This window comes from Crinia signifera, chromosome 4 (assembly GCF_055691185.1).
Source record: "Crinia signifera chromosome 4, ASM5569118v1, whole genome shotgun sequence".
NCBI lineage: Eukaryota > Metazoa > Chordata > Amphibia > Anura > Myobatrachidae > Crinia > Crinia signifera.
Window position 1 is genome coordinate 177,113,379 of NC_139220.1, and position 26,830 is coordinate 177,140,208.

Sequence of the window (26,830 nt, forward strand, 5' to 3'; positions counted from 1 at the left end):
CTACCTGGACTACGTGTATCATTTATTTTCTGACTCTGAGTGCCATCCGTCTCTACACTATATATATATATATATATATATATATATATATATATATATGTATATTGGTGAAACAGGGTTAGTCCCACCAGATAGTGCTATATTTCTTTGGTCACAACCAGCCTCAGTGACCAAAGAGAGTGCTTTACAGCCAGATAAAAGAACCTGGTCCACTGTAAAGCCAGGAATGGGTCTCTGAGGTGTACTTGGGGGAAATATGGTTGGGCTTTCGAGTAAACGGCTAAAATCCAGGTTTTCAGACCTGCACAGCCAGAGATGGAACTGGACTAATTGCTGTAGAATAGATTTAAGCTTTCATAAGTTTGCTGTTCATGGCGCTAATGCCTGGTAGTGGCCAGCTAGTAGGCCTTGTAAGTATTGTAGCGCCAGGCCCTTGGTCCGTTTTTTTTTTTAAACCATTAGAGGTCAGTTTGTAATGGAATCTAATTGCATCCATCTCCTCAAGCTAGACGGACTTTACACGCAATTTATAACATATCAGTACTTATAAGGTGCTTAGTAGTTGTTAAGGAATTCGATACATCTCTACACAGTCCATACTGAAAATATTAAAATGATTAGCACACAGTTACAATACGAGGGAATACATCACAAGTTTAAACTAGAGAACAAAATGATACAAACTATCTAGATGAGTCAAGACCACCATGAAGATAAAAGAATGATAAAAACGATTAGATACAAGTTGAAACTTCTAGCATTAGGTTTAGGAATCTTCAATGAAGGAGGAAATTTCATAATTTTCGTTTAGAACGTGTGGTACTAGTGTATTTAACATTAAGATCCAATAAGTTTCAATAAATATATAATATACAGTATTTATATATATTTGTTATTATTTATTAATAGCACAGAAAATTCCTTACACATGGTAACAATGAAACAAACTAGCTTGAAACAGACAATCAAAATGGTATGATGGCCCTGCTCGCAAGCTTACACTGTATAAGGAAATAGGCACTGATATAAAAGGATAGGTGCTATCTATCGAATAATGATCCTCCAGTTTGCAAAGGTATGTGATTGTCCAGTTTTCTGGGAGTGGCAAGGCTAGCCTCACAAGCACGTGGGGTGTGGCCATTTTGGTGATCCAATGCTGCATGTGGATTCAGCACTCAGATCTGAGACAGCTATATCCAAAGATGCAGCTGCTATGCAAAAGTATCCATCTCTACCGCATCCATCTCTACCAGAGCGGCTGGTTACTGCGGTAACCACTGAACTGAGAGTGACGTCAGACGCAGGCGCCGGTTACAGACGCCCGGAAATGCACGCTGTCCCTGGAAGCCAGGGTGATGCTTCACAGTATTTAAGAGGTGAGTGTTCACTTTATTTTTCATGTAAGCTGTTTGAGAAAAGCCTGGATTAAAGGCTGAAACGTCACAGAACAAGCTCGTCTTCCTGTCTCATTCATTGAAGTCCCCAGTGCCGCGGCCGTCCTCTGTCTATATTTGACCCTGCTAGGGTCTTTACCGAGGGCACGGGGCCCTTTGATTTGTTTGGAGCTGAGTGCCGGCAACCCGTCTACACAATGTATTGGATGATATTCTGCAGACACTACCAAGTGAGTGCGTCTTACACCCGCTAGCAAGGCACCTTCCATTTGTTTCTTCAAAGCCTCTAAGATCAGCAGCATCATCCTTGCACAGCACAGGAGCACCAGTGCACTTTTGGACACGCATTGACTGCACTTTATCATAAGCACACAGCACTTTAGTTATTGAAGCTCTGTTAGCAGTTTTTCCTGCTCTTCATAAGCACTGTCAGCACTTTATTCATTCATTGCACGATGCACCAGCACTTTTGTAACTTATGGACAATAGTCTGATTTTTTTCTGAATGTGGGATTGTGTATGGACACTGGCGATTTTTTCACAAATTTTTTTCCTTTTTTTCTTTGCGATTTAACTGGTTCATCAGCCCCTCTAGCCCTTTGGTAAAAAAAGGGAGGTTTTCTCTACAAAGCACGTGGCACTTTCAGTCGCGCATTTATACTTAATCCTATTAAAGCCGACAGGGTCCTGTGTCGACCACTCGCCAATATGCAGCAGACAGGGGAAACCATACACCAGCGTGTGACACTAACACCAGGTTCCCTGTTCAGCTATTCTGAATCTGAGGCGGAAGGGATCCTTTTCCAGGATGATGCAGAACAACTGGTAGGAAAAGATAACCCCAAGAACATTTACCAAGAACTGTTCAAATACAAAAAACGTGAATTGGACTTTTTCTACCACGGCCTTACACTGTCCAATTATTATAGGGACAAGAAGATCCCTAGGGGTTTTCGTATACGCAATGTCCCTACGATAGGCCGCTATAAGGCGGACTTCTGCATTAAATGGACCTCGATCCTGAATAAATGCTCTTTTGACCTCCTCCTCCTGGTCATTGAGGAGTCAAAAAAGGAGTTTGAGGCGGCCAAAATCAAGTTCAAGGCATATGAGGACCTAAATATGCCCAAATTACAAAATGAAACTTTAACAGATTGGCTAGCCAAGTTGGGCGCAGACATAGCCAAATATAAAGATGAACTGATACAGTTTAAAAATGCAAAACGCACGAAGGTGGACCAAGATTACGAGCTCCAGCGCGTTTACGGCTGGCTCACAGGGGCCTCCTCAGCTACCGAGGAGCGACAGGGGCAGAGACGTAGAACGTATCGCAGTCGAACCAGATATATGGCAGATTCCGCCACTACAGGTACTGACAGCGACACAGGCGACAACAGAGACATCCCAGGTTCTCGCCCTTTAGGGGTTCGCACGTGGGCTCAAATCGCTGGCAAAGATCGTCGCGAACCAGAAGGGGGCGCCAAAACCTCCGGGAGAGGAAGAACAGCGAGGAAACCCCCGAGGTCCCGCAAGACTTAGTCTTTAACTTATCCTCACGCACCTTGACACCGATTGAAAACAAGGTGTTGCATAGAGGATTGTCCTTTATCCCCACTTGTCCTGTTGACCCCCTGCAAAATAAAATTGAGATCTACCAGTTGAATCGCAAAATCCGATTAAAAGAACATTTTAAGGATGTGCCTAGCCAAGACAGGTCCATTGCCATCCCGCCACATATTACTGCGTTTAAACCACGATCGACATTTGAACCCACAAGCAATAATGCCTCTTTAAAAACCTATACGAGGCTACTGGAAGCAGAATTCAAGAAAACGAATGACATCAAGATACCATCGAATAAATGGAACCTCTCACAAATGGAGCGTAAAGCCTTAAAAGACCTGGCGTCCTATCAGGACATTATTATCCGTCAATCGGATAAAGGAGGATCGATTGTAATCCAAAATGTGTCCGATTACAGAGAGGAGATCCAACGCCAGCTGGCTGACACGACGGTTTATTCCAAGCTCCGAGGGGACCCAACTCAGTCCTTCAAGAGGGAATTGGACTTATGTCTGGGGAGAGGTGTGAGGGATGGGATCATAACGGACTCCTGTAGAAAATACCTTACAGTTGAGTTTCCGGTGAAGCCCATCCTGTACACCATCCCTAAGATACACAAACACGCTACTAGGCCGCCAGGTAGGCCGATTATATCGGCTCGGGGGTCTATCTTCCAGCCGATTGCGGTGTACCTGGACGGGTTTGTTCAACCTCTCATCCAGTCCAAGCCCACATTCTTGAAGGACACAACATCACTCCTGATTGCTCTTAATGATTTGGGACAGTTACCGATGGATTGCTTACTCATCACCATCGATGTTTGCAATTTGTACACGTGTATTCCCCACCAGGCGGGAATACAGTCTATGCGTAGACTCATTTGCAACAATATTGCGTACAATGGTCCTGACCCGTCATTTTTTCTGGAGTTATTAGAAATGGTGCTAGTTAGGAATTATTTCTACTTCGATAATGCACATTATCTTCAAACATCGGGGGTGGCGATGGGGTCGAATGTGGCCCCATCGCTAGCCAATACCTACATGTTTGAGGTAGAAAACGACTTATTCTTTGGTGACCCACAGATCAGTAAAAATATCATTCGATATTTCCGATATATCGATGATATTTTGGTGTTTTGGGCAGGTACAGAAGGGTGTTTCAGAGAACTGATTGACCAACATAACAGTACATCACACCCCGTGAAGTTTACCTATAAAATAGAGGCCCAAACCATTGATTATCTTGATGTGACGATTTCTTTGAGTCCTGCGGGTATTTCTACCAACATCTATAGGAAACCCACTGACCGCAACAATTTGTTGTTGTCATCAAGTGCCCATCCGCAACATTGTAAGCAATCCCTGCCATATAGCCAATTCTTGCGAGTACTCCGAATTGTGAGCAATCCGGAAACAGCTCAAGTAGAGCTGAGGACTATGATGTCTAAGTTTAAAGAAAGAGGGTATAAACATAAAGATTTGGAAATTCAATGCCAAAAGGCCCTTACTAAAACTAGACAGGAAATTTTAACACCCCAAGTTCCAACTAAAAAACAGGCTGATAAGTTGGTTTGGGTCAATTTATTTTGCCACCAGTCCTCTGCCAAAATTCGCACAGCAAAAAAGTTCTGGCCTATAATTACAAGTGATGCAGGGTTAAATCTACAAGAAAGCAGACTCATGCCAGCATTCAGAAGGGGAAGAAACCTTAAAGACCAACTGGTCAAAACAGATATCACCAATTGGGGCAAGACCACAAAAACAACTTTTCTAACAGTTAATAAAAAAGGCTGTTTTAGATGCCCGCATTGCACTACGTGTAATGCCATGCAATCAGGGTCCACAGTAGTACATCCGTACACAGGCAAAAGGTTCCCCATTAGGTTCTATCTAACATGCACGTCTAGCTTCGTTGTTTACATTATCTTTTGCCCATGCTCACGACTATACGTGGGCAAAACAGAACGACAGTTCAGAGAGCGGATGGCGCTACATCGCTCAGCTGTCCGAGCGGCCCTTCAAAAGGGCACAAGCGACCAACCGCTAGCACGGCACTTTGCCCAAGCCCGACATCCTCTGGCTTCCATACGTTGGATGATCATTGATCATGTACCACCATTGTCCAGGGGAGGAGACAGGGGGAAAAAACTTCTTCAGCTAGAAACAAGGTGGATCTTTAAGTTAGACACCTTGGCCCCGAAGGGGCTAAATGAGCAGTTGGGCCTTCGTTGTTTCTTATAGGTGTTTAACGTATACATCCAATAGGTTCACTTGATTAATTTGTAAGAAGCATCATCAGACATGTTGCCCTGAGTTTACTTAGGTGTGATATATTCATTCTTGTTCATTATTTATGTTTTCACAAAGCCTGGGATAAAACCCAGTAGTTGTGAAAGGTAATATTATATTTTTTTATCACGATGTTTGTCCTTAATTGTCTATTTGTATGTAATTGCACATTATGTAGGTATAGATTTTCTGTCTGTATATCATTGTATTTTGTTTGTCCACGCCATTTAAAATCATCAGGAATCTTATGCGCAAACTATCTGCTCTATTAGACATTCCGCTGTCAGTTTAATTATGTTCACATTATTTTGGTTGCTTTGCAGTGTCACTTTTGTTTGCAGGGACAGCGGAGCATATCTAGTATGACAATGCGCCCATTGTATCATGTTTTTTCACATCCCTTTAGGGTTTTAATCTATTACACGCACGGAACAGAGGAGAAAAAAAATTTTTTTCAACAAATCTTTATTGTTCACTTTGTTTGGCTCACAGAGCGGCTGGTTACTGCGGTAACCACTGAACTGAGAGTGACGTCAGACGCAGGCGCCGGTTACAGACGCCCGGAAATGCACGCTGTCCCTGGAAGCCAGGGTGATGCTTCACAGTATTTAAGAGGTGAGTGTTCACTTTATTTTTCATGTAAGCTGTTTGAGAAAAGCCTGGATTAAAGGCTGAAACGTCACAGAACAAGCTCGTCTTCCTGTCTCATTCATTGAAGTCCCCAGTGCCGCGGCCGTCCTCTGTCTAATATACAGTATTTATATATATTTGTTATTATTTATTAATAGCACAGAAAATTCCTTACACATGGTAACAATGAAACAAACTAGCTTGAAACAGACAATCAAAATGGTATGATGGCCCTGCTCGCAAGCTTACACTGTATAAGGAAATAGGCACTGATATAAAAGGATAGGTGCTATCTATCGAATAATGATCCTCCAGTTTGCAAAGGTATGTGATTGTCCAGTTTTCTGGGAGTGGCAAGGCTAGCCTCACAAGCACGTGGGGTGTGGCCATTTTGGTGATCCAATGCTGCATGTGGATTCAGCACTCAGATCTGAGACAGCTACTGTATATCCAAAGATGCAGCTGCTGTGCAAAAGTATCCATCTCTAAATCAGGCCTTCAGTGATGAAGGAAGTGTGTTCATAATAATATGGTAGCATTAACAAAGCATTTTTTACACCATACAAAAAAAAAGACAATTCATTCTCCAATATGACATCACACAGGACTTGAAGATGTTTTTCTTACTTATAAACAGGATATTCATCATTTTCATTTTGCAAACTGATTGTGATTAATCCTGTGCAGGACATCGGGTTACTTCTCACGTTTCTGACCACAATTGAGAGGACAAATTTCTAGAAGTACAAAAATGTAATTGGCATTTATCATTTTATATATTAAATTGTTTTCTACATTTGCATCTTGCACTTACGGCTCCTTACTCTTGTTTTAGAAAGTTGTTTTTATTCAAGGCAGAATATTACAAATAGACCGCGCAATAAGGTAATCACATAGCAAATCTAACCAAATACAATCATCACACATGGGACATATCAATACCGACATCATAAAAAGAATACAGATTGTTTGACCATATTGCGTATTATATGATACATAGCAAAATGCACTACTCAATGAAAATAAACCATAGCAATTGGTTCAATTATTTGTTTTTATCATATGTGCCATGCCTATTCTTATACAGAATAAAAACAGATATACATATATTTTTTATAGGTACTTGCTTCCTAGCACGGCGCCATTCCTATGCAATATAGCGGCAGGCGATGCATGCGATGCGATTCAATTTTCAATTGTAAAAGCACCCTGATGGGTGCTTACAATGTGAAATGCACCCCCATTGTCAACGCCACCCCCACTATCAACGCCAACCCAAAGCGTGGCGAGCTGCGGCGGTACGTGTCCTCCGACCTTTTCATACCCCCACTATCCACGTCGGCGTGGAGTTGATCCTAGATAGTGTGGCGAGCTCAGCGAGCCACCGAGCCCAAAGCATGGCGAGCGGACACGGATTACTTTACATGTATTCCACGTCCCCTCGTGGGACTCACTGCACTCGCCACGCTTCGGGCTCGTATTCCACGTCCGTTCGCCACGCTTCAGACTCGGTGGCTCGCTGCGCTCACCACACTATCTAAAATCGACTCCACGCCGACGTGGATAGTGGGGGTATGAAAAGGTCAGAGGATGCGTACCACTGCCCCTCGCAGGTGCGCTGCATGCATCACACATCAGAGTGCTTGTACAATTAAAAATGCATCGCATGCCATTTGCTGGCATGCAATGCTATGTGATATTTCATTGTACAAGCACTCCTGTTAATTTAACGGGAATATCGTATCGCACGCATCGCACACCACTAAGTACGGTATGCGATGGGCGCCGTGCTAGGAAACAAGTACCTTTTTATATTATAACCTTCTCCTTAACATAGAGAACAAGAAAAAAAAGAGGCACAGTAAAGAGGTGCGCTGGCCAATCCTAAAAATAAAAACCGAACAGCATAGGTAAAACCAATATATGACATACATGCAACGTGCAATTGAAATTATGAGACATAAACTACAAATACGTAGCCGGTAGTTTGCGGAATCACCAGTGCCACGCAAGCGTATAAGTAGAACAGACAGAAGAGTTAGAGGAGTACGCTGACTCAAGCAACATAGACCATATTGTATCAAATTTGTTAGGTACTAGCAGGGATGGTTAGGGTCAGGCTACATAGGGGGAGAGTTAGGGCTAGGCTGCTAGAAGGAAGGATTAGATGGTTATGGAGAAGTTTAGTATATTTTAAGACCCTGTCTGATTTCAATTTACTATACATTTTATATGTTCTTGTGGACAAGGCAACTGGGTCCTTTATCCCTATTTGTGCCCGTGGCCTGGCTTCACATGTTCCTGAAAGTCAACAGACCAGCAGAACCTGGGTGACCCTACCACTGGGAGATTTTGGTTTCTGTTCATTCTCTTTCACCCTTTATCCTACCATGGATTTCAAAGTTACTTCATGAGGCACAGTGCTGGTTAAAATGCATCCTGTCATGAATCTGGGTCTTAGCAATACTTACCGAATCTACTGCTTCCCTTCCTTGTCCATACTCGTCAAGTCTACAATCTTATTACTGGTCTATTAGGACTCTGTGCTGTTTCAAAAGACCTTTGTACCACTTGTGATTCCCAGACTGCAGTTAGGAATTGCACAAGTGTTACTATTTTGCTGGTTAATACACTAATATGTCTATAGCAGTGATCTGGAAAACCTGATCTGTTATTAGCCTCTAAAAATCCTGAATGCTCCCTATGGCCATTTAGGACTTTGTCATGTGATTCATTCAGCCAACCTCAGTGCTGCAGTGGTCATCTGGTTCATTCACCAATGGACCTCATCATGTTACTATTTAGATATGGGTGTTAAGATCCGCCTCCAGCGGATCGGTGTAAATGTGCAGTTTATGTATTCTGTTTGCAGTTTGTATGTTTTCCCCTGGATCGGTACACCGTTTTTTGCTGATCCAGCTTCCTGGGTTTCATGCATACCCTGCTTTATGGGTGTGGCTGCATGCAAGGTTATATAATTAGGTTCTTAGCATTCAGACGCGGCCGGTTATAGTTCTCAGTTCTTAGTGCAGTTCTGTTTGTCAGGGTTCCTGCTCCAGACTGTTCCCGGTCCCAGCACCTTGTATCCAGCATCCTGTGTGCCAGCTTTTTTTGTGCCTCAGTCAGCGTGTTCCTGGTCCCTGGTTGCCTGCAGTGTCCTTGCCAGAGCCTGCTGTCAGTCTTCATAGGGGTCATTCCTTCCCTGTGCAAAGTAATCAGGATTTTTTTGTGTATTTTCCACCTTAGTGCATTGTTTTTGGGGTTATTTTCGCACGCATTGGTAGGCTGGGTGTGTATACCATCTCACCCCACCTTGCCGTGTGTCCCACTTCCTGCGGGCCACCTTGTCCCACTCAAGACCAGGCGGCACCAGTCTGGGGCTGGACCTAATTCAGCCCCACAAACATGGCTGTTATTGGTGAAGCCTTAGCCTGCATGAGGCCAGCAGAACTGTGGTATCACGGCAACCAGGTCCTACCTTACAATGGGATTCTCTGCAAACTGGGTCAGTGCAAAACCTTGCCTCTGGGATAGTTTCTGATCACAAGTCTTTGTTTATCAGATGCCAGTCTGATCCTGTCCAGTACTTCTATGTGTCCTTCTTCAATGCTAATTCCAGCTAATATGTGTGTTCTGTCCAGAGCTGTCTTCAGCATGTCTATATTCTCTGTTTAAAAGGCTCTTCCTGCTTCCCTACCTGATTTCAGGTTTGGAGGGTATCCAGTTCTCAGGTCTCTGCTGCTGATGTCTAGTGGGTTGTGTCTCCTTGTCTAGCTCTGAGTTTCTTCCTACATTGCGTGTTCCCTACTAGTGTTTTAGGGGTAGGTCTCAAAGTAGCTGAGCCTGTAAACTATTTGCCCTGCTACTCCGATATCGCTTACTAGCAATGTGTACTAGGAGAAGAAGTCCGGGTTCAGTACACTGGGATTCCAATCCAGTATGCTGTTGGTTTACCAGGGTGTGGGGTTGTCACCTTTCATAGCGCAGATACTGTAGCCTTTGATTATCTAGCCTCATTCACTATCACTCCACGAACATGTCCATATTACATACACCTCACATCACTCATATGCCTACATTAGCAGAGCCCAAGGGTCCTGATATGGATCCATCTTTCTCATTGCATGAAACACCCATATTGAACAGTAGGGATGGCAATTTACATCATTAATGTATAATTCATTGATGGTTTATGACCGATGTAGAATACTTTTGACATTGATGGGGGAGGACCCAATAGTTTGACTTCATTGATGGCACAGTATAATCAATTTTTTTCTCTAAGGTGCCAGGACACAGAGTATAGCTCCACCCCCTGACATCCACGAAGTCCCATCCCCAGGTTCTAATTTTCCCCCACAGGCCAGTTGGTCAACGGAAAGGGATACTCATTAGTTGGTGATATCATAGATGATCATCTTTTGCATAGCATTGATGGCCACTTACGCTATTGCCATCAATGGTAATATTCGATGACAACCACACTGATGGCCATCCCTAATAAACAGCATTGTTGCCCGTAAGTCTGATTCAAAATATGACTATGATAGTTACTTGAAATAATATATGTCATACGTCCATGGCTTAGAAGTTACCATCCCTTTTTGGTGGACTAGCTTTAAAAAATTAGGTACTGCTTTCCTAGCACGGCGCCCACGATAAGCATCGCATTAATCGCAAGCATCGCATGCATCTTATGTGTTTCTGTCCATAAGATGCATGCGATGCTTGCGATTAATGCGAGTACAGGGATTTTTTCATCGTATCCATTTTTATCACATGCATCGCATCGGTCGTACTGTTTTAATGTCATAAGATGCATGCGATGCTTGCGATTGATGCGATGAAAGTATTTTTATATCTTGGCCATTGTAAATCGCATGCATTGTATACTCTTAAACATACATACAATGTATGCGATGGACGCGATTTACGTGATTTCATAAATTTGGCGCTCACAGGCACATGATTACAATGTTAAATGCACCCCCACGCCACCCCCCCCCCACTATAAACATGAACCCGAAGCGTGGCGAGCGGCGGCGGTACGCGTCCTACGACCTTTTCATACCCCCACTATCCACGTCGGCGTGGAGTTGAGAATAGAAAGTGTGGCGAGCGCAGCGAGCCACCGAGCCCGAAGCGTGGCGAGCGCAGTGAGCCCTGCGAGGGGACGCGGATATCTGTGAAGCCCGCGAGGGGAAGCAGATACCTGTGAAGGTATCCGCGTCCCCTCGCCACGCTTCGGGCTCGGTGGCTGGCTGCGCTCGCCACACTTTCTATTCTCAACTCCACGCCGACGTGGATAGTGGGGGTATGAAAAGGTCGTATGATGCGTACCGCCGCCCCTCGCGGGCTCGCTGCACTCGCCACGCTTCGGGTTCACATTTATAGTGGGGGGTTGGCCTGGGGCTGCATTTAACATCGTAAGCACCCATTTGGGTGCTTAAAAGCACCCTTTAGGGTGATTATACAATTTTTAATCGCATTCATTGTACATATAAAACTACATACAATCCATACAATTGACTCAACATACAATCATCGCACGCATCGCGTACATCCTACATCGCACATGAATAAAGTAAATGATGAGTGCGATGCATGCGATTTAAACGCATACATCGCAGTCATCGCATCGCACGCATCGTAGCTTACTATACTACTGTTTTTCATACGATACATGCGATTTAAAAAACGAAATCGCACGTATCGCACAGATTGTATGCCATATAAAAATGTACACGATTAATGCGATGGGCGCCGTGCTAGGAAAGCAGTACCAAATATTCTGCAATCTTATACTTGCCAGCATTAGGGGCTCACATAGATTCATACAAGAAAAAATGCATTTATGTGCATATTTTAATCAGATGCATCTCTCACTGCAAACATTTGTAAGGCATTAACAGGAGGAAAAGAAAAAAATGTATCTAAGGGGGCTATCTTAGCTGCTACTCTTGAGGGGTGTATGAGAACGCTCTAAACAAATAGTGGAGAATGGGTGAGCAGAGCGAGGTTTCACTGAGTGAATTAAAAAACACACACATATCTTAATACATGTTTTTTTTTACCCTTTGAGTGCCATGTGTATTTGACAAGATTGGTGTGAAAATTGATATTTTGCATATTTCTCACAGAGATTCTGGCACTCAAAGGGTTAATAAAGACAAATGAAATATCACATTGCTCACTACAGTATTTATTTTTTTTACAATTTTTTTTCTTTAGTAAATTCAGCCAGATCACATTTCCCATTTATTATACTTCAACCTGTGGCCCTCCAGATGTTGTGGAACTACATGTCCCAGCATGCCCTGACCATTTTGGCATGCTCTTATAGGAAAAAATGTGGCAATGTATGTTGGAACATGTAGTTTCACAACATCTGGAGGGCCACAGGTTGAAGACCCATGCATAGTAAATGCGTTCCTGTTACTTTAAAAAAAAAAAAAAAATGCTCCAAAAGCCCTTTAATACATTCCAGTGATAATTTAAAAAAAAAAAATGTAAATAGTTTGTAAAAACACCTTTTCACATTACATTAGTAATAAATATGCCCCTTAACAACTGTTTCAGCATTATCTAATACCTTTGTGTCTGATTCATAGTCCAAAGGCTGGTCAGTGGTGGAAATAATGCCAGTATCTTCATTCAACATGAAAAATATGTCAGATTTAAGAGAAGAATGGGAAATGTAAAACTATAGAAAAAAATAATAATTAAGAAATGAAATTAGTAAAATATATGCAGCCCAGTATTTAAATATATACAAAGCTGCTATTTCAATGAGATCATGCAATATACAAATATACACTACCTTTCAATAGTTTGGGGTCACTTAGAAATGTAATAATATTTTTAAAGAAAAGCACTATTTTTTTCAATGAAGATAACATAAAATTAATCAGAAAAACACTCTATACATTGTTAATGTATTAAATGACTATACGAGCTGCCAACGTCTGGTAACTATATAGGTGTGTAGAGGCCCTTTTCCAGAAACCATCACTCCAGTGCTCTTATGGTACATTGTGTTTGCTAATCATGTTAGAAGACTAATGGATGATTAGAAAACCCTTGTAAACCCTTGTGCAATTGTGTAAGCAAGCTGAAAACTAGTTTTCTCATTACAGAAGCTATAAAACTGGTCTTTCTTTGAGCTAGTTGAGTATCTCGATCATCACATTTGTTAGTTTGATTATAAATGGCCACAAAATGAAAACTTTCATGCAAAACTCGACACTCTATTCATGTTCTTTGAAATTAAGGCTATTCCATGTGAGAAATTGGCAAGAAACTGAACATTTCCTACAATTGTGTGTACTACTCCCTTCAGTGAACAGCACAAACAGGCTCTAACCAGAGAAGAAAGAGAAGTGGTAGGCCCTGGTACACAACTGAGCAAGAAGAAACATACATTAGAGTCTCTAGTGTGAGAAGTAGATACAGAACAAGTGAAAAGATGCTGGAAGAGTGCCTGACACCATCTGTAATCTAAGGTAATGTGCTTTCGTGGTAAAGTGGGAGATTTGTACAATATAAAAGGGACTTTAAATAAGGAAAGCTATCATCAGAGGCGTAGCTAGGGCGGAGCGTTAGCTCCGGGCGCAGTAAGTTGACATGGCGCCGGAGCCACGCACCGCAAACGGCATCGCTGCCCTGCTGTATACTGCCCTCCCGCTCGCCCGCCTGCCCGCTCACTCACTGTAGCGGAAGCAGCAGCGGGATGTTGACGGCGGCAGCGGCTGGCAAGTGCAGGGGAGAGAGGGTGTGTGTGTGCCTGTGTGAAGCTGGGAGCCGGCGCCATGGGGTTCGCAGGGACGCGGTGCAGCACAGTCAGTGGCCTGCTGTGCCGTTGCTGCAGGAGCCGGAGGCAGAATGTAACCAGGCTGCTCCCTGGTTACACATCCGGATGAAAGGTTGCTCTGTGGACCGGAGGGAGGAGGACAGTGGCACACTGCCTATGTAGTGTTGTTTTGTGAGGTAAACAGCATGTGGATGTGCAGGGGCAGGGAGGGGATGTCTTTGCTTTGTGTTATTGAGGTGGGGTGTGTGCATGTATGCTGTGTGTACTGTGTGTATGCTTTGTATGTGTGTAAATATGTATGTGTGCAGGTATGCTATATGTATGCATGCATGCTATGTGTGCGCGTGTATATGCTGTGTTCATGCATGTAAAATAAGCGTAATAGCCCAGTGTGTAATCCACCTCCACAGTCAAATCATGTGTGTGTGTATGTATATATGTGTGTGTGTGTATATATGTGTGTGTGTGTGTTTGTTTGTTTGTGTGTGTGTGTGTGTGTGTGTGTGGAAACCCCCCAACGAAAATCCTGTGTTTGCCATTGATATATAATAATGTAAAAGGGTGGCGGGGCGGGGGGGGGGGGGCGGCGGCTATCGGCCTGCTACAAATGGGGGGGCGCAAAGTATGCCCTTGCTCCAGGCACTGTGGCACCTAGCTACACCACTGGCTATCATTCTCCATTTTGCAATGCTATGTCACATCTTGCGGGCAGTGCTTGACTGGAGTCAATTTCCTCCTCCAACAGGACAATGACCCAAAGCACACCTCCAAATTATGCAAGAACTATTTAGGGAAGAAGCAGGCAGCTGGTATTCTGTCTGTAATGGAGTGGCCAGCGCAGTCACCATGGCCCTTATTCTGATCGGTGCGGCCGGATCCGAATATGCGGCCAGCACCGTGCGTCCAAAACCCCGCCTTCCATACGGATCGCCAACTCCGTCCGAACGCGGTAAGAAGCTGTCCGAACGGACCGCACGTGTATTTCTCATGAATACACCTCCTCCATCTCAGGGAATCTCCCCCATCATTCTATGGTCGCAGACCATCGAATGCAGGACCGAGTGGCCAGGCAGCTCCCGCAACCTCAGACCACACGGGCATTTCTCCGTGCAAAAGCAGGGATCTGGGCGGGCAGCTGACATCCGGCAATGGCATATGTCCGCCCCCTACACATGCGTCATGGCCGCATTACCATACGTACGCCCAGCGTTTGCATAGGAACGCCCATGAAACACGGGGTGTAAACATATGGTAATGAACCCAAACAGCCCTTCACACCCCTCTCCACCCCCTGTTCGTAGTGTACACATTTCATGCGGAATGTGGCCGTGCGTCCCGCTCGCACATGCGCAGAGACGCCTCTGCACATGCGCAGACACAAAACATCGGCGCCACGAACGCACGCGGATATTACCGCACCAACCAGAATAAGGGCCCATATCTCAACCACATTGAGCTGTTGTGGGAGCAGCTTGACCGTATGGTACACAAGAAGTGCCAATTATTATTTTATTTATTTATTAGCAGTTTCTTATATAGCGCACACAGATTCCGCAGCGCTTTACAGAGAATATTTTGACCATTCACATCAGTCCCTGCCCCAGTGGAGCTTACAATCTATATTCCCTACCACATGTACACGCACACGCACACACAGACATTCTAGGGTTAATTTTGTTGGGAGCCAAATTAGCCTAGCAGTATATTTTTGGATTGTGGGAGGAAACCGGAGTACCCGGAGGAAACCCACGCAAGTACGGGGAGAATATACAAACTCCGCACAGTTAGGGCCATGGTGGGTATTGAACCCATGACCTCAGTGCTGTGAGGCAGTAATGCTAACCATTACACCATCCGTACTGCCAATCAAACCAATCCAACTTGTGGGTGCTTCAGGAAGTGTGGGGTGAAATTTCTTCAGCTAGAATGCCAAAGGTCTGCAATGCTGCAAAAGGAGCAATCTTTGATGAAAGCAAAGTTTGAAAGACAAAATTATTTCAAATAATAATCATTATTTTTAACCTTGCCAATGTCTTGACTATACAGTATGTTCTATTCATTTTGCAACTCACTTGATAAATAAAAGTCAGTTTTCAAGTAGAACATGAAATTGTCTGGGTGGATTCGGCATGAAATACTGACGGTCAAAATACCGACAGCTATTGACCGACGGTCAAAATCCCGACAAGGTCAAAATCCAGACATAGTCAAAATACCACATTTAAAATCCCAACAAGGTCAAAATCCCGACAAGGTCAAAATACTGACATTTAAAATCCCAACAAGGTCAAAATACCGACACATAGAATTTAGACAGGTGAAAAAGGCAACATGACTTTCGGTCGACAGGTCGCGAGGTCGACATGGGCTTTTTCACTTTTTTTTACCCGAATGTCGACACAGTCGATAAAGACACAGTTGGAAGTCAACCGCAGCCCCTCGCATCGCTCGCTTCACTCGCGATGCTTCGGGCACGGTGCCTCGCGATGCTTCGGGCACGGTGCCTCGCTGTGCTCGGCACATTATTTAATTCTCCCACCACGCCATAGTGGATGGGAGGGCATGAAAAACCCCTGTCGGCACATGTCGGTTAAAGAAAACAGTGAAAAAACCCATGTCGACCTGTTGACCGAAAGTCATGTTTACTTTTTCACCTGTGTACATTCTATATGTCGGTATTTTGACCCTGTTGGGATTTTAACTGTCTGTATTTTGACCTTGTCGGGATTTTGACTTTGTCTGTATTTTGACCTTGTTGGGATTTTGACTGTCGGCCAATGGTTGTCGGTATTTTGACCGTCGGGATTTTGACTGCATCCCGTCTGGATGACCCCCAACTTTTGAATGGCAGTGTACATTGTAACCCATAGCAAGCAACCAAACAGATTACAGTTGCAATGTTTTAGTGCGGTCAGAATAAAAGTAAAGGTAAATGTTTATTTACAGTACTATGCATTGTAGCACATATATGCACATTTTTTAGGTACCTGGGCTCCATAAGGTTCTTAACTTCACAGACAAGTCAACAGAATATTTCTTTTTTTTTAAATTGTACATTTGAACAGCATCATAGATTGTAAGCTTGCGAACAGGGCCTTCATATCTTTGACTGTCTCTAAATACCCAGTTTGTTCTATCACTGTCTCCTATTGTAAAGCGCAATGGAAATATGCTGTGGTATATAACAAATGGTTAATATATACATAAACAATCACCAGATTGATCAGTGACTCCTTAATACAAATTTTAAACACAGTTAGCTTAGGGGGGGTTTCTGTATATTGTGTTGCTTTAATGTGGAGAGCAGGAAGTTGCATCAGTGGTCTAAACTTGTCATTCAAGAAGTGTACCTACAGTCATTAGTCAGCAAGTTGCAGTGAGAAAAAACATAGTTCTGCAGTTGCCCAGAGACCTGCCGTGATATAGAGTATGTGTTTTGTCTTAATTTTGGCATAAAGTACTAACAGTTAAAACTAACCTTTACAGTATCATCTTCATCTGGATCCTTAGCAAGTACAGTGTAAAGTGTTGTCAATATAGGAAATGTTTCTGGTACTGTTAAGGTGATGCCTGGAAACCAAAATTTTGAAAATTTGACACAATATACACATATGATTTTTCTTATTTATACAATTATCAATATGATTTACATCTGAAGAAATCACATTCACTTCTGAAAATGTAGAAACTACATTTGTAATCCAGTTTGCATTTGTCCTTGAGAAGTGATATAGACATTGGACACATATTTCAAAAAATAGCTGAATTATTCTTATGCTGAACATAGCAGCTAGTATACAATTAAACTAGGGATGAGCGGGTTCAGATCTCAGATCCTAGCCTCTAGAAATTCCCGATCCGAGATGGCATCCAAGTCCGGCTCGGGTTTTTCTGACAAACTCGGATCCCAGATCCCAAAAACGTCATCACCCCGATGTCAGATTCTCAGGTTTCGGATCCTATATAAGACCGTGCTGATCATTGCCAGGACGGACCTCTGACTGTCTGTCTGTGGGTGGCATGGGGCAGTTGCTGTCTTGAGGCAAGATGCACTATGCTTCAAAAGTAATAAAATTGAGAGTGATAAACAAGCAACCAGTAAGCTCCGACCTGCCATGTCGCTGCTGTCCTCCTGCGCTGTACTGGTGCTGTCCTGTGTGCCCAATACATTTTTACCTGTCTGCACATTTTTACCTGTCCACACTGGGAGCTAAATAGTCTACAAACAGCACTGACTAGTGGAACAATGGGCAGACCCTGTGGTGGCTTTGTGGAGCGAGCGCCAACAGGGTCTGTGGGGAGCATGGGTCCCGGTTGCTTCTGTGCTGACAGGTAGGAGCTGCTCTGTCAGTCTCTGCTGCTTATGCAGATGGCAGCTCCCGCACCTGCCTGTCAGCGCAGAAGCAACCTGGACCCAGCGATCCCCACAGAGCCTGTCAGCGCTCGCTCCACCAAGCCAGTGCCTCACCAATCACTGACCTCACCACATGCCACTGATGCACAGCAGCAAACACATTGCTCAACTCCATGAACCTCATAATTTTGTGTGACTCAGGAGGATGAGCCTTATAGGTAAAGTGTGTGTAGGGGCCTTGGAATTTGCACCCTAATTTTAAACATAATAAGAAGTGCCAGCATGTTGAGATTTGTCATGGCACACTGAAATAATAGATAATGCAATTGCATTTAAATATTAAACACTGCTAATCAGAAAAAGTATAATATATATATATATATATATATATATATATAAAACTATATATAATATAAGAGAGTAAACTTGAGATGCTTAGCAGAATTTTGACCAAAAATATGGGTCTAACTAGGGTGGCCAATCCTGGGATCGGCGGGATCCCAGGATTTGGCCCCTAAAACGCCAGGATTTCAATCCTGGGATTTGAGTTTACAATCCTGGGATTTGTGAGGGCAGCGTCTGAGCTGATTCTCAGACGCTGCCTGGCTACTCCCGTCCTGGGCGGAGGCTGCTGTGTGGCCTGTGCAATGTGACCTATGATGTTGGCACGCTGCACAGGCCACAGAGCAGCCGCCGTTGTATTAGGGAAGCCAATCCCGGGATTGGGCATTTTTCAATCCCGAATTCTGGGATTTAAAAAATGCCCCGGGATTGGCATCCCTAGGTCCAACAATTGCGGCCAGATGACCTCACCTGGTAGCTGCTTGATACTAAGGTTCAGTCCAGGGCATGTGAACATCCAGGCCAACATCAGCCAACCACCACAATGAGAGGTTTATGTGTTGAAAATGTTACTCTTGCAAGAAGCAACAGCTTAGCATTGAGAGTGTTTACATTACTTACAGTAGGTGAGAGGTAATAATTAGAGTGTAAAAAAGTGTTAAAAAATAGTGCTAGATTAAGGGAGGTATCAAATTACCTTCGATTATTGATCGCAAAAGAAAATGCTTTGCCTGGGGCTATCTGGGATTTTGTTTCACCTGCCTCAGTCAGACAAAGCAAATCCCTGAAAGCAGTCTTGTTTGTGTGCAAAAATGGGACAAACAGGTTTCACTGAATCTACTGTGTGTATTTGAGAGAAAATTATGTTTTTTTTTCTCTTTTTTTTGGAGATCTAATTTGAAAGCCTGTAAAAAAAATATCAGTGAAAAATCAGGAAATGAGGCTTTACGCCAGTTGAAAACACACAGGTTTGAATGAATTTGTGTGTTTTGGTGTGAAGAAAATGTTTTTTGATTTTTTCCTGAAAGGGGGGGGGGGGGGGGGGAGGTGTGGCTTTGACCAAATTGGATAGTAAATATCATATCAAGCCATTTTCTTGATTTTCAGCAGGTAGATAGCATACAGGATTTTACAGCTTGGCAGGCAATTCACAGGCTTCACAAGTGGATACAACAATCCAGCTTAGACCCCACACCCCCAAGTCTACCTACTGCCCAGCCACTAATGGGCATTGGGAACATTGATCCGCTTCTCTGAAATGACATATGCTGTAACAGCAAACCACAGGTGTTCTTGATTGCCCCAATTATGATTCACATTAAAGCTTAAGAAAAACCTAGAGTGGATATAATCAATACTGCTGCTCTAATCCTGATATCCTGCTGTTCTACACTAATCTCATGTGGAACTATACTGTCCCTGTCACAAGATAAATTCACTAATGATCTTCCTAATTTAGTACAAACAAAAATCGTGTATTTCCAAATAAATTCATTACATAATCTCCTGTAATTGTTCCTTCTATGAAGGGTCAGTAATCTCAAGTAATATACTGTAAATAATAAAGGATTTTACCTGTTCCAGTAGAAATTGCAGGATCACACAACGGAGGCTCATCCTCATCTAATACAATAACAGTGACAGGGTAGGCGGTTGTGTGGTTTTCACTGTCAGAGGCAATAATAATGATGGTAAAGGCTTTATGAACATCAGGGTCATCATAATCCAGCGGCTGAATGAGAGTTAATGCACCAGAAACTGTAATTAGAATACACATTGAATTAAACTTTCTATTTGCACAGAGAGGAAATATTTACCTTCGCTAAATAGAAGTATTTTCATTTTTCAATAATTAGGACCTTGTTTGTGTCTGATAAGTCGAGAAATAAGAAATGAACATTGGATTTAATTAACTACATGTATAAAAACTTAAATACGTGGCAATTTCAGCCTTTGCTCTTCCCAGGCGCATCAGTCTGTCACAACCAATGCATTTCAATTTGAAATATTGGTACTTGTTTCCTAGAACAGCACCCAGATTTTCTACGTACGCAAACGTAGGGAAATCGCATCGCATGAGCCATTTTAGTGGCATCGGATGCGATGCATTTTTTTAAATGTCATTTATTCACTGCTTTGTGTGCCCCGGGGGATTGCATGGCATCGCATAGCACCTCCCGCAAAATCGCATGCGATCGCATGCGATTTTATCGGGTGTGCGATGCCACTACATTAGCTATACAATGATATGATTGTATGACATACAATCATGGTTTACGCACCCCCCACTATCCACGCCACCCCGAAGCATGGCGAGTGGCGGCGGTACGCGTCCTCCGACGTTTTCACACCCCCACTATCCACGTCGACGTGGAGTTGATTTTAGATAGTGTGGCGAGCGCAACGAGCCACCGAGCATGAAGCGTGGCGAGCCCCGTGAGGGGACGCGGATAACTTTACATGTATTCCGCGTACGCTCGCCATGCTTCGGGCTCGGTGGCTCGCTGCGCTCGCCACACTATATAAAGGTATGAAAAAGTCGCAGGACGCGTAGGCGCTCACCACGTTTCGGGGTGGCACGGATAGTGGGGGGGTGCATTAAACCTTATTTTAGGACATACAATCATATTATTGTATACCTAATATTACATGAAAAATCGCATTGCACGGCAATACAATCGCATGCGATGCGATTTCACTACTCAGAATACCCGGCTAAGCAAATAGCTTAGTGGGCGCCGTTCTATGAAACAAGTACTGAAATATTTATTAAGGCGCCCTGATATATATTTTAGACAAAACATATCGGTGTGATGACACACCTAGACAGAGCACAGACAGGAAGTGTCAGTATCAGTGAAAACTCTTTAGAGAGGTAATTTGGGTCTAAGGTACATCTCCATCGTGTACCCCTCATTATTTGGATATGTTTTATACAGTACCATCTGCATTCCAGGATGTAGACAAACTGTTTATTCACATTGTATTCTATTGTACTTAAAGGTACAACCTTTTTGTGTTTTTTAAGTTTATTTTAAATACTAGGGCTTGCCTATGGCTTTGCTCTTGTGGATGTTTGTTATTGCTGAGCCAAACTCAGTTGGATTAAGTACATCAAGTAGTTTTTGTGTGATGCTGGAACAAAAAGAGACAGACAAAAATCCCCCTCTTCAGTGGCATAACTATAGAGGGAGCAGGGGATCCAGCTTCTATAGGGCCGGCTGCTTGGGGATTGGTGCAAGGAAATCCCACTGCACCATCTATAGTTAGCTTACTGTGATGCAGGAGGTGAAGCCGCTTCTCCTGTACAGGAATCCAGAAGCTGCTCCAGCAATGCGAGGCTGACAGACTGTACAAAGCACAATCAGTGTGCACCCACTAACAGCACACTGACGGAGCTGCTTCCAGATTCATATACAAGAAGCGGCTTTGCCTCCTGTCTTGCTATAAGTAAACTGCTCACCACCGTATTACCAATTTCTTAGGGCCAAACATATTACCAGCAATGAACAGGCCCTTGAATCATGTCTTGAGGACATGACTACTAAATTTAAAGAAAGGTGCTCCTCTGATTTAACCTTGAGTCAAGCACATGTTAAAATAGATGATATTTCAAGAAAGGCCCCTCAAAAACATCCTCTTGCTAAAAAGCAGAAAATATTAATAGATTACATTGGGTACAGAATATTACCACAGCACAACTGATTGATGATAAATGGTGTAAGGATTTATGCCCATCCTACAGCAAGATAAGGATTTAAAAAGTTTGAGACACTCCAACATAATGCCATGCTATAAGAAAGGCAGAAATACTAGAGATTGTCTGGTACATACAGATATTAGTGACCATGCGTTCATTGACATGCAAGTACATAAACGAGACCCAGGCTGTTATAGGTGTGTCGGCTGCCACCTGTAGTCATATGATTGAGACTAAAGTATTTTTTCATCCCCACAATGGCAAGAATATAATTTCAGACATGTACTAACGTGCAGTGCATGGTGAAATGCCTGTGTGCTCTCTGCTATATTGGCAAAACCATAAACTCCTTTAAGGAGTGTATGGCTTTGTTGTGGCAAGCCATCAGGTATCAGATCTGCCCTTGGTGGCAAATTGTCTAAATAGCCCCTTGGGAGACATTTTATATATGCTGTAACCAGATAAGATATGTGTTATTTACTACATTGTTGACTGCACTATAAGATCTTGTTTTTATGTTGCCACTTTACCCCGTCTGTCATCTGTCCATCTGTTGCTTTGTCTGTTCGTCTATGCCCCTTCTGTCCATTTGTCTGTACATTTATGTCCTCATCCATCTATACTCCCATTTGGTGTTCTGTCTGTCCATCAATTCTCCTCCTATTTGTCTGTCTATGCCTCGTCTATCTGCCTATGTCCCCTCTTGTCCATTCATTTATGCCCCCTCTTGTCCATCTATGTCCCCATATGATGCCCTATATATGTCCATCCATCCATCAGTTCAGGAATATGATTCTCATCTCCTTCCTCCTAGGTTATCATGTGCAGGTACTGTACGGGTACCAGGACCGTTGTATTATTAAATGTGTGAGAATTATTGGGTCCCATATCATGCTCTGATCCAATTATAAGTTCTGTCTTACACACTGACAATCGAATGCTGTTTTTGCTGGCCATGGAATCAAAAGAAGAAAAGTTGGTACTTGTTTAGTTTCACGGCGGCAGCGTCTCAGTCGCAGCAGCGTCTGTGTCCCCTTGCGGGGCTCGCTTCGCTCGCCCACGCTACGGGCTCGGTGGCTTGCTACGCTCGCCACGCTATCTGAAATCGACTCCATGCCAACGTGGATAGTGGGGGTATGAACCAATTCACGTTGGCATGGACTTTATTTTAGATAGTTTTCCCAGCGCCGAACCCGGAAGTAGCAGGCGGCCATGCTGCCGCCGTGAAACTGAACAAGAACTGAAGAGTCTGAAGAAGGTGTACTCCTGTCCTCCCTGGGAGGCCCCACCGCAAGTTCCCGAAAATGCGTGTGGCCTTCCAAAAAGGGAGTGACTTTGAGGTAATATCTTGAGGCCACACCCCAGTTTTTATCACTGTTGGGTGCATGGCCAGCGCTCTTTGATGTGTACACAGTGTAAATCTTAACTTTCACAATCTCTGATTCTATTGTTTGGTAATCATATTGTTTGCAAAAGTACATTTTTTTAAACTATAGCCAAAGAAGACCTCAATTTTGAGAAAAGCAACAGGTTCAGTAGTATAAAGTAACTCACACTGGGTGAGTGTAGCAGCGCTCAATTCAATGAATGAAACAAATATTTGAAATGTAACAATTTTACTGTTGATTAAAATACAATATAAAAAACATATAAAAACAATAATAACAATAATGGTATAATGGTAAGGGGGGGGGGGAAACGTAAATTGGAATGAATGTCAAAATTGAAATGAATATTTGCCCCGCCTCAATGGACACGTCGGAATGAGCTGTGTCGACACTTGTGTGGAAATAACAGGTAAGTGCACTTTACCAATAGCTTTCGTGGATCCTTTGAATGAAGGTGTTACTGGGAGTCCTCACGATGATGACGGCTTATGGGACAGCCGCTGGAGGAATAGATACCGCTGGAAGTGGAGCAGACCTTGTGTCGGTGCAGAGCCGATCTTGGGGGTTCAGACCACCGGATTGTCTGCAGCGATAACCCAGATGTAGATGAAGGCAATGCAATAAAGAAGTGGCTTCCGTGCTCAATGACAGTCCACACTGGTGTAGATGTAGTAAACCAGGTGCTTCTGATCCACTGATCCACTGGTTTACTACATCTACACCAGTGTGGACTGTCATTGAGCACGGAAGCCACTTCTTCATTGCATTGCCTTCATCTACAACATCTAAGCAGCAGCTCTTACCAGAGAAACAACTCTCAGCAAGGCGCCTGATTATTCCCAGCGAATACCTTTTCCTTAGGTTCTGTAGTATACTCTGTGTAGCCAGTAACATTTGTCCATGACCAATGAACTAAGAGCATTGTCTCCTCCTTCGCTGACTGTATGAGATAAGAGTCCCTCACAGGAGAACACTGGCCCTGACAGATCGCTCAGCACAGAGCACTGACACATTGCTGTGTGCTGAGCGATCATGCTGAGCGTTTTGAGCGATCCAGCATCGCTCGGAATGCTCAGCGAGTCTCTACATTTGTAGGGCCCGTTATGTTAATGCCAACTAAGAATGGAAATAAGAATAAGATAAGAAGAAATAAACCTCAAACTTAATAATGTCATACTGCTTTCACATTGCAGAAATGGGTAATGACACGGTATTCTTAAATGGGACTTTAAAACGGGTCTGAGCCTTGAGACCTTTCACATTGCAGGTGAAAACCGTTTTAAAAATCATTTAATACCATTCAAACATTCAACCCGTTTAACCTCAAGGGACACGTTTCAAGCCATTGAAATAGAGCTGTTCAAACTGCCAAAAAAACGGCTTTGAACCGTGTAGGACTCTGCTTTTTAACCGTTGTTGAAATACCGGTTAACTTTAACCGGTAAATCAACTCTGGCACTTTCACATTGCAGCCTTAAACGTTTTAAAATGGAAAAAAAAACGGCAATATACCATTTTAAAAGTGCGATGTGAAAGGGGTATCAGTTTATAATTGGCAGTCAGAAAATTGCTGGGGTTTTTTTTCAAAAGTTTTTTGTGCTCTGAAAAAACACATTATACATATCTGCCAGCATTTACAGTCACATATAGTTCTATAAGAGTATGCGGTCAATTATTTCACAAGATTATTACTATTATCCTGGCACCTACCACAGCAGGGGAGACACCATCATTTACAGATCATATAAAAGCATACAAATGTTGTGCATTTATAAAGTATATATTACACAAATATGTAATATTTATAGAAAGGTGTCTTTGTTACATGTACTGTACAGTATTATGCAGATCACCTGCACTTCTTCCTGCAATCACTGCTGTAGACATGCAGCACAGTAAGGAACAATCTAATTGGCTAAGGTCAGGAAATATAAGCGTGATCATACCTGAATTTATATTAAACATGTTTGATAACCCTGGAAAATAGTATTTAATACGATCATTAACATCTCGGTCTGTTGCCCTGAATACTTCTATGATGGATCCAACCAAAGTATTTTCATGTACATAAATAGTGTCATTCTCAATTTTCCTGCACAGATAAAATAAACATACAAGATGAAGATAGATTTTTCTATACATAATAATATACATGTATATAACAAGCAAACAAAAAAAAAGTTTGTTTTCATTCAGCTTCAACTGTGCCCATTAATGATTTTGATTTTATATCCATGTGGACTACACCAATTAAGAAAATTATGTTTGGAATTAGGAGATTACTAAAAGTAATCTAGGGGTCAGAATGTATATGTAACATGTAACCCTGGATTTTTAGCTTTAATTTAACAAGCTCATGTTTTCAGGCTGTCAGAGCTTCCCAGAACATAAAGCCCTGAAATGGTTTTAAATGTATAATATATAATTTTTTTTACATATTACCAATAGCAGATTTGACCTGTTAGCTGCAGGTCTACAGACCCCCAATAAATTCCCCCACTACCCTGTGGTCCGCCAGTATGTGAATTAGAAGTGGCTTCCCATTAAGCGCTATCTGCTAATGACAATTTAAATGGAACAACTCTATTAGGTCAATATGCATTGGGTGGACCACTAAAGGTCGACATGGCTTAGGTTGACACATGAAATAGGTCAACAGAGTTGGAAGTTGGTCACAAGCATTAGGTCGACAATGGTAAGGCTTCAAATTGTACCGCGTCCATTGGCCATCCTACGGGCACACTGTATTATTCTCCCTTCACGCCCTAGTGGAAGGTAGGGCATGAAATACCCCCTGTCGCCACATGTTGACTAAACATTTTCATGTCAACCTTCCCATTGCTGGCCTAATGCTTGTGTCGACCTTCCAACCCTGTCAACATTAGTCATGTCAACCTATTTCATGTGCCAATGTAAGTCATATTGACCTTTAGTGGGTGACCCAATGCATGCCGACCTAATGGCCATATCCCCTTGGCTTCTAGAGCTATGTGAAAGTGCAAGGCTTAGTTGTACCGGGGATTTTTCCAGACACAATCAAATTCAATCATATTCAGCAATCCACATGAGGGTTTAATTTTAAAACAAAATGTGGGTTCTATTCCATTTGTACCCAGCGATAATCACTCTCCTTTTCATACTTGGGAACAGGAGTCTCTTCAATTGAGAAGTTTCTTAATTATGTTAACCTAAGGCTGCACTGTGAAACAGTAAACATCAAATCCCCCTCTGACAGATACACACACACACGTCCTTAATTTGGTTGACTCGCAGGGCTGCAAACTTCGCAGCCTTGCGACTCCTCCAGACACCCCAAGCCCCTCTACGCCCCCCGGCCATACTTTTGTGTGCAAACGCT

General features: G+C 43.0%; 1 protein-coding gene across 1 annotated transcript in view; it reads right to left on the bottom strand.

Moving 5' to 3' along the window:
- LOC146072999 (cadherin-related family member 4-like) overlaps positions 1-26,830 on the bottom strand; it is a 145,411-nt gene that overhangs the window by 58,701 nt on the left and 59,880 nt on the right. The window contains exons 8-12 of the mRNA XM_083180172.1: positions 25,419-25,564; positions 19,960-20,142; positions 17,167-17,258; positions 12,471-12,581; positions 6,506-6,615 (exon numbers count right to left, since the gene is read on the bottom strand). Of these exons, the coding sequence (XP_083036298.1) occupies positions 6,506-6,615; positions 12,471-12,581; positions 17,167-17,258; positions 19,960-20,142; positions 25,419-25,564 (642 nt within the window). The remainder of the gene's footprint in view (positions 1-6,505; positions 6,616-12,470; positions 12,582-17,166; positions 17,259-19,959; positions 20,143-25,418; positions 25,565-26,830) is intronic.